Source organism: Glycine soja, chromosome 12, assembly GCF_004193775.1.
Source record: "Glycine soja cultivar W05 chromosome 12, ASM419377v2, whole genome shotgun sequence".
Lineage (NCBI taxonomy): Eukaryota > Viridiplantae > Streptophyta > Magnoliopsida > Fabales > Fabaceae > Glycine > Glycine soja.
The window spans coordinates 163,118-172,288 of NC_041013.1; the positions used below are offsets into that span (position 1 = coordinate 163,118).

Sequence of the window (9,171 nt, forward strand, 5' to 3'; positions counted from 1 at the left end):
TAATTTAGTTTTTCTTTTGTTATATTAAAAATATCATTTTATTGTTTATTAAATTATATAATATAATAAATAATTAAAATAATTGATAACAATATGCGTAATTTTGATTCCTAAGATTTTTTTTTGATAATTAATCAAATAAATTTTATTCATTTAAAAAAATATGATTTGTAGATTCATGATTAATCATAATTTTTAAACTTGAAAAACTTATCGTGTGCCTCCTAAAGAGAATAGTAGTCATTTGACTCGTGATTAAGAAATTTCAACCGACTAATAGTGTTATTTATGAAGAGGAAGAATAGCATTTCAATTTTTTGTGTAAATAAATATAATTTATTCTTCTTAGTTTCGAATTTTTTTATCACATTAAATGAGAATTTGTTCCAAAAAAATATGATGCCTAAGATTCATGATTAATCATAATTTTTAAACTTGAGAATAGTAGTCATTTGACTCGTGATCAAGAAATTTCAACCGACTAATAGTATTATTTATGAAGAGGAAGAATAGTATTTCGATTTTTTTGTGTAAATAAATATAATTTATTCTTCTTAGCTTTGAATTTTTTTATCACATTAATGAGAATTTGTACAATTAGAGTTAACAAAAAATAATATAATAGTCGCCACAAGATATGTATTTTGTATTTATTTATGTATTAGTTTTATATAAAACTAACAAATTTTACTTTTCATGTACAGTTTACATTACATTTTCAATTTTATCATTTGAAACCATTATAATGGCATTAAACTAAATATTGATTTGTATAACCATAGTCGAACATTATATATGAATGATAAACTTTTTTTTCAGTTCTTATATGAAAAATACATCAAATTTTAGTCCTTCATTAAAATTGACATTATATTTTAGTCCTACATGAAATTAATATGTATTGTTATTTGGTGTTTACTATTAATTCTGCATAATAAAAGTGTTAAATGTTAATTAACAGACAAAAATGAAATAAAGCTTCAAACAAAAACATGATTATCCATGTGCAAATGTTATTGTTGGCTAAAAAAAACCGTTTAACTTAAACGGCTAAAAATGTTTAGAAAAACACTAAACAAAGTTTTAGGGTATGTTTGGTTGAGTGGAAGAGAATGAAAAAAAAAATTGAATTAAAGTAAAAAAAAATAAGTGTAAGATCCACATGATTTTTTTTTTCATTTGAACTCAACCAATCACCCTTTATTATGTGTTTGGTTACGAAGAAATAAGAAAAAAAATAAATTATATGTGAATTCTACATCTCATTCTATCTATTTTTTATCGCCCAAAAGAAAAAATTATATTATATCACCAGTATAAGTAGTACCAATCACCACAATACAATAACTCTGAAAAAATCCAAAAAATAGGCCATCACTAAGTTTTAATTCAAATATTTATTTACAATCATTTTACATTTACTCACCCTTAGACTTGCAAATGAAGTTAATCATCTTAGACAGAGAAATAAGTAAAACTGACACATTCTAGTAAAAATGCATTGTCCTCCAAATATACTTATTTGAATGTTCTTACTATCTTTTAGAACAAAACATGTGTAAGATCTTGACAAGTAAAGAAGTTTTACAACAGTGTACTATACTTGGTAAAACAAAACTTTGTATTTTAGCTTACGGCGCTAGTAAGAGAAAAGGAAGATAAATTAGACGTTTTATCTTATAAAAATGACTAATTGGTGAAAAACATTAAGATGAAGCCCAATGATTTTTTACCGAACACTTCTTGCTCGTTTATAAATTTCAGAGAAGTGAAAATGTAGAACTTGAACTTAGACTTAAACACCTTAACAAGATTTTCAATTCCTTTATTTTATTTTCATTGTAATTCTCCGAGGAAAGAAAACTTTAACTTAATTTGTCTATCAATCATGCCAAGATGAAATAATCAAGTAACTTACCCTTAAACCTTTCTCAGTGAAAATGATTGAAGCTTGAAGAGACATTAAAATTTAAATAATATTTAAAACTGAGCCTGGATAGACTTGCATGTATAAACTATAAATACTTAGATTGTTGCTTGAAGAACCAAGTCAAAGAATACATATGTTAAGTCTGAAAATGTTCAGGGTTAAAGAATAGTTGTAATAGTTTAATGTGTTAATGGAAATCTGCGTTTTGTCGATGACTAAATGCATTCATTAAGTTAAGACGAATTTGGATTTTTTTTTTTGTTTTTCTCCTTAATTAATGTATTTTATCAAGTCTTTTAACTTGCCTTAACTAAACTAAAACCAAAGATCTTTATTTAGTTTATAAAAAAAAATAACAAAGAAAAATCCTCAACTTTAGATAAACTCTTATACCGTCTCATATAAGATGATACATTCAAATTAAAGAAAATTTGCAAAAACTATTTGCAAAACATTCAACCCTTTTTTGTATTTTATCGTGACTTAAAGTTTCATAAACATAATACTTACTAATTTGCATTTTGTGATACATTTAAATGAACTAAACGTATCTTCAATAAAATTATCGACATTACTTGTTAACTTGTCTCCAAGTTCCCTCTCCACGTGCTCTTGAAAAAAATACTTGATAGTATTATTTTCTTATTAAAATATGGAAAAAAGGGCTAGAAAAAGGAAAGATTTTCTCTTAAAACAAGCTAAAATGTTTTCATTCTTAACTGAACAAGCCGTTAAAATTTACATCTACATATTTGATTGAGTCAGCACTCCTTATTAAAATTAGTACATTACCATTCTATTCGAATGATAATACCTACAATATAAGGTATTTGAATGATGATACCTACAATATAAGGAAAACATGGTCAATAATTAATAAAAATCAATTAGCTTTTATACAATAATTAGATTGTAATGTTAATTTTATATGAGAACTTATTTATCATATTAATTAAATTTATTGGACTAAAACATTCATATAGGAATAACGGATAACATAAAATTCGTTTGTAACCTTGTTACATGTCACTTAAAAAAATTTCATTACAAACAAGAATAGGATGGATGTTTTGGAATTTTATTTTTTATTTATTTATATAAATTTTAATTTTAGTTTCTAAACATAAATTTTAATCTTTTATCTATCGAGACCCATTAATGACATTAACTCGTTGATAAGAAATTAAAAATATAATTTATCAAAAAATAATTACTTATGATTATCTTATTATATTAATTTGAGTAATCATATTAAGATTTTAAGTTCAAATATTATGGATGAAACTTGAGAGACTATATTAAAGGTGTTTAATTCGACTTTTTAATAGAAATTAATTACAAATCTATAAATATTTTACACTTATACTTTGTTTAATTTTGTGATTTTTTTATATTTTTAATTGTAGAAATTATTTTAAATACGAAAATAGTTAACATGAAATGAGAAATAGAAGAAAAAATATGAATTAAACAATTTTCGGTCAGTTGTTTAAATTTGAATAAATATTTTTATTTATTGGTTGCTGAAGAATTACGGTTAGAAAATGGAAAACAAAATGAGATGAATGGGTTAATTGTGAAGAAGGATAATAAAAGGCATAGATGGTCTAGGGCGAGGGGAGGCGACGAAGAAGAAAATGATGGCAACAACCGCGCCTGTGCGGTGGCAACCACCAAACATTAGGTTTAGGATTGAGCCGAAGAGAGCGATGAGAGTGAAAGCCTTTGGTAAGGGAGGCAGGGATATGGATAGGGTTTGGAGTGAGGCGTGGCGAAGTGCTAACGATGGGTTTGAGCGGTTCGTCTTCGAAGCGAAGAAGACTGCGGAGCGCATCGACCGGCGCTATTCCCTTTCGCGGCGTCTCTCCTCCGTGGCGAGGGCGGCCGCAGACCGAGCCCGCGAGATTGATCGTGAGTTTGAGATTGGACAACGTTACCGCACTTTGAGCATCGATTTCCAAAGAAACTGGCCCAAGGTCTGTTTGTTTTTGTTTTTTGTTTTGTGAAAGAAAGCCTGATTGATTGATTGATTGATTGGTTGATTGAAATTGTAATTTGCAGTACAGGAAGCAGCTCAAGGACTTTCTGGATAGTCCGCTTGGAAAGAGCTTTGCTGTAAGTATGTGAAATCTATCTTTGTCGTATCATTAATTTTGCTGAATCTGAATTGGTTATCGCAGACACTGCTGTTCATCTGGTTAGCACTGTCTGGTTGGCTTTTCCGGATCCTGATAATCGCAACATGGGTACTTCCATTTGCAGGACCTCTTCTAATTGGAACTTTGGCCAACACCTTAGTTATTAAGGTATGGATGGTGCTGTATCTATCTCTATTAATTATGCTACTGGACTTGCCTTATAATTTTCACATTCACAACAGGGGACTTGTCCGGCTTGCAAGATGCAATTTGGTGGTTACAAGAATCAAATAATCCGATGTACAGGCTGTGGCAACATTGTGTGGCAACCCAAAGGTAGAACCAACTCCAAATCTAATAAGTCAGACCCCGACATTATTGATGTCGACTTTGAGGAGAGGTGACACTCTCCCAGCCCATTCATTCTTTACTTCTACACTTTGTAAAGTTACCAACATTTTTTCCATGCCCACCCTCTCCATCTATTCTGTTGGACTTCATATTTCTCTCATGTTTTCAATTTCTTTGTTTCTTTCCCAGGCATAACTTGAATTTTATTACCCGTAGTACACTTTTTCACTCTCGATGTACACTATTATGCATATTACGTTCTTTTTCTTTTTTAATCTCCTGCAATAGTCTTACGAAGCTGAGGCTATTTTTATTGAAACGCCCCATGAAAACAAAATAATAAAAATCTCACAATAACCACCAAAAAGACAACTTTATGCAGCTTATTTCACGCCAACACCAGGGATTATGCGGTTCTCATATATTGATACTAACCGACACATAGAGGATGGTTTTCCATTATTTCCCCCCCCCCCCTTTTCTGTTATGTACATTGGAGGAGGGTCTAATTTAACGCTACACTAGCGAGCTATATGAAACAATCCTTCTACTATTCATTCTTCCGTAAATTGCACAATCTCTTGATTACATCGTGTAGAGGCAATAACAGCAACGCCAAATGCATGGAAATTAGACGCAGTGTGCTTCTGCAGAACCTTCTTAGCTTTGCTCGAGAAGCTTCTGACCATAACCTTGTCTGAGAATGTCAACGTAAGATCTTCTTCCTCAACCGTGTCTTTCTGTTCATACCAACCAACAGAGGTACTCTCATATTCTGAGTTGTCCTCGGTAGATCCAACTGACCAATTGGAATCATCTGGTATTTCTCCATACAAAGATTAAACGCGGCAGTCATAAAAATAAACACGTGAAATCAATGGTAATAAAAATAGTCAAAACCGAAGCTCCAAACAAATTCCCTCATCAAATATTATATTAACCATGTATACTCCTACATGTTTTTCTGGCATGTTAGATAATAGATATGCTTCTTTAAGGAAACCACACAATCGCAATTCTCTAATCTAATAGAGTCAAGAGCCAAGAGAGGTAAATTGCTTGCGTCCATAAAAAATGCAGAGAATATTAATATATGATAATATACTGAACAAAACCAGACAAGAACAAGCACCAAACTATACAAATGCAGGACACAGAATATGAGCAACAGCTTAACTTAGGAGCCAGACAGTTTCAGTGGCGTTTGATTCTATGATGTTCTGTGCCTCACATATGACTCTGCCACAGTATTTGAGCCATCAACCAGGCAGTTGAATCAGGAAACATATATTACTCAGTAGAAGTGTTATAAGTTGCGGTTTCTATTAAATTGCATTTTACTAAACACATTTTATTACTATATGTATGCACATTCCGCGCGGAGGGGGGGGGGCAGTTTCTAAACAAATAGTTTTTTATATTTTAAATTACAAAAATTAAATATATTAAAAGGATGGAGCATTGCATGAGGCTCCCACAATTGCAGGGTCTAGAAAGAACAAATTGTATGCAACCTTACTCTCATATGTTGAGAGATTGTTTCTATTATTAGAATCCATGACCAGAGGGTGCCACAATACAAGAATTAACTTGAAATAAAAAACAGATTGATTAGTGACCTGACAATATAACCTAATTGCCTTATTCGCTCCAGTTTCAATAATTATGATCTTGATAGTTGATAGTATAACTACAAGAATGTGAAAATTGTAAATGCACTTACATATGACCTCCACTGGCTTGCAGATATGGATGTTCAAATGTCTTGTCCTGCATTGCAATTTACGAAGAAAAAGTCAAATTAATAATAAATAAAAAAACATGTCGGGCAGAAAACTAAATGAAAGAAACAAAAGGCAGCCATTTATTTGGAAAGAACCTAGGCATGACCTTTAAGGTAGTCCCAATTCCTAGTCAAATTAATAATAAATTTCAATTTTGCATGTCAGAGAATAATATTACACTGTGTGTTATCCATAATGAGCTGGGCTTGTAACAACACTTTTACCAAGCTTAGTTTATTGGTATATTTCAATTTTCAACAAGAATTGCCAACCTGATAATGAAAACACCCGAGTCCTGAACACACTCTAAAGCAAGTAACTTGTAAAGCAACAAAAAATAAACAACTAAAACCATTCACCTTCATACAATCATACTTAACAACCACTACAGTGGGCCCAATTTTATAAGTTATCATAATGATTATCCACTCCTTAGGCTTGATGTTTCTGTTAGTTTCATCCTTCATTTCTTTCGCTGCAGCTAAAGGGGGGATATCTATTGTTCCTCTCTAGTTTCTATGTACTTCTCTTATGATAAAATCTCTTCTTTTTTATTAATAACAACTACAACATCTACCATCTATATATTCCTTGAGCAAGACACATGAAATATCAAAAGCCAAAGTGTAATAATACAAAATTCTAGAAAAATATTTTATTAGAGGGAAAATTGGAGTAATTGCAGCTGAACAGAATAATATGAAATTGAAGTATAATTAAGGTTGAAACCTTTTAGTCTTCTCACTTAACCTTTAAACTTTTTGTCATCTCTTACACCTAGATATTCTTTAATACAAAAAAAGAGGAGCTTACCCTTGCAGATTTCATGTAATTCTTTGTTGTGTGAGTTCGAACTGCTAGGTCTTCAGTAAATTCCTACATAATGATTTAGGGCATTATTTAAGACAGATATCATGGTCCAAAGTCTAAAGCAGTCATGTAGTACTATAATATATTAATATTTGTTGCCTCACCTGAAATCCAATATGCAATCTTTTTCCTCCTGTGATACGGAATCAAAACAGGGTTTTGGCCGATGTATTCTTTGCATACAAGTGGCTCGAGTGTGTTTGGACTAGATAATTTAAAATTCTAAAGAATTTTAAATATTAAAAATTTCAAATACTTCAATTGAAATTCTGTTATTTTTCAAAATTGTATGTTTGGATAAAGAAATTAAATTTTTTTTTTATTTTTAAAATTGGACAACCAATTTCGACCCATCCACACCGCAAAATGATTGCATGAAATTGAAAATATTCTCTCCAACCTTCATCGCCAGCCCCTCGATTCACTTCTCCAGTGTCATGTCTAGCGACGACAGTGACGCCAGATCCTCCAGCGACAGAGGGGAGCATAGTGTTTATGTGCACGGATATTTTGAATCTAAACCATGCTATTACATCAAAGAGACAATAACAAGAACAAAACACAAAATCAATGAATTGAAATTGAGATTAAGAAACAAAATAAAAAACACAAACCAATAACAAAATCTGAATCAAGAAACCCTAGATTAGAGAAGAAAAAAAAAAGCATAGATGAGAAAGCAATGAACCAGAGAGAGCAACAGAACTGCCAAAGTCACAGTGAGGGAGGGTCAAGCGAGAGTGTGAGGAAGGGTCAAAGGAGCCAGCCAGAGTAGTGAGAATTTTCAAATTCTCTCCTTTTTAGTGAGGAATTAAAATTCCTTAATTTTAGTTAACTGAAATTTTTGTTTAAAATTTCTTAAATTTTAAAAAATTTCAAATAAAATATCCAAACACCAAATTTTATCTTAAAGAATTTTGAATTCCTGTTTAAATTACTTTTCCTGTTTTAAATACTCTATCCAAACATACTTTTGGTAAATTTAAAAAATAGCATGTCATACATACATTTTTTATGCAGAAGATACAATACTTAAAATAGAAAAAATTCATGTTTGAATCCTGTGGTCAAGTACTAGGCAAGTTCACTAAGCAGACTAAATAGTAGCAAGAAGGATTTCCATGTTCCAACAGTTATGGTGTATCATTAAATTACATATGTTTATTTCTCAACCTTGATACTCCTCTTATCATAATCTATACATTAGAAGTACTTCAAAAGTAAGACACTTCACTTGGAGAATGTGTAGAGATAATCTGCCTATACGAATCAACTTAAGAAAGCCACAGGTTGGGGTCTCCGCACTTCATGCTTGCTGTGACATGGATTTGGAAAATGGTTGGCACTTGTTCACGGATTGCCCTTAGACCAAGTTGTGTTGGACTCAAGCTGGGTTGTGGCAATACATCTCCCCCTTTATTCCAATGCTAAAAGTTTATCAGAGTTCATCATTAAGTTACTGGATAAGCTTAGTGGAGAATGATACAACCATGATAATGATGATTAATTTGTGAGAGCATATGGAGAACTAGGAATGACAAAGTCTGGAATGGAGTGACCCCTCAAACATAGTGCCAATTAGGGATCATGATACCCTATATCAATGGAGGTGTGCTATGCGTATCATGCAAGAGCCACCTCAAAGACCTCTCACACACCAAGTACATGATTGGTATGCCTCGCCACCAGGTTATTTGAAATTCAATGTAGATGTTGTTTTTTCCAGTGCTAACCATAATTGTGGTTTAGGTATTTGCATTCGTGATGAATGAGGAGGCTTCAAGGGTGCTCAAACTATCAGTAGGGATTTCGTTTCATTTGTCCCTCAAGGATTGGCTTTGGCCTTGTATGATGTTGTTTTGTGGCTTAAAAATAAAAACAACTATGTCAGGAAAACTATAAAAAAGATTGACTACCAACATGTTTCAACAATTTTGTTTCAAAAGAAGGAAGACATGTATGTGTTAGGCAGCACTGTACTATCAATTCTATTATAAAAACATATTTTATTGTGTTTTTTTAATGCAATATGCTGATGTGGTTTAGAATTATTTTTATGTTTTGTTAGTATTTAACAAAATTAGCTACTAAAAGATTG

At 31.5% G+C, this 9,171-nt stretch overlaps 1 protein-coding gene across 2 annotated transcripts; it reads left to right on the top strand.

The window, feature by feature from the left end:
- The first annotated feature begins 3,474 nt into the window (after positions 1–3,474).
- On the top strand, positions 3,475–4,694 carry LOC114377932. Of its 2 annotated transcripts, none has more exons than XM_028336410.1 (4): positions 3,475–3,906; positions 3,992–4,045; positions 4,111–4,236; positions 4,311–4,694. In XM_028336410.1, exons 1-4 carry the CDS (start codon positions 3,568–3,570, stop codon positions 4,470–4,472), a joined length of 681 nt encoding a protein of 226 aa, XP_028192211.1. In that variant the 5' UTR covers positions 3,475–3,567; the 3' UTR covers positions 4,473–4,694. The 2 variants fall into 2 exon arrangements, with proteins under 2 accessions (XP_028192211.1, XP_028192212.1); XM_028336411.1 differs by having other exon boundaries at positions 3,482–3,906; positions 3,992–4,049; positions 4,193–4,236.
- Positions 4,695–9,171: the final 4,477 nt, after the last annotated feature.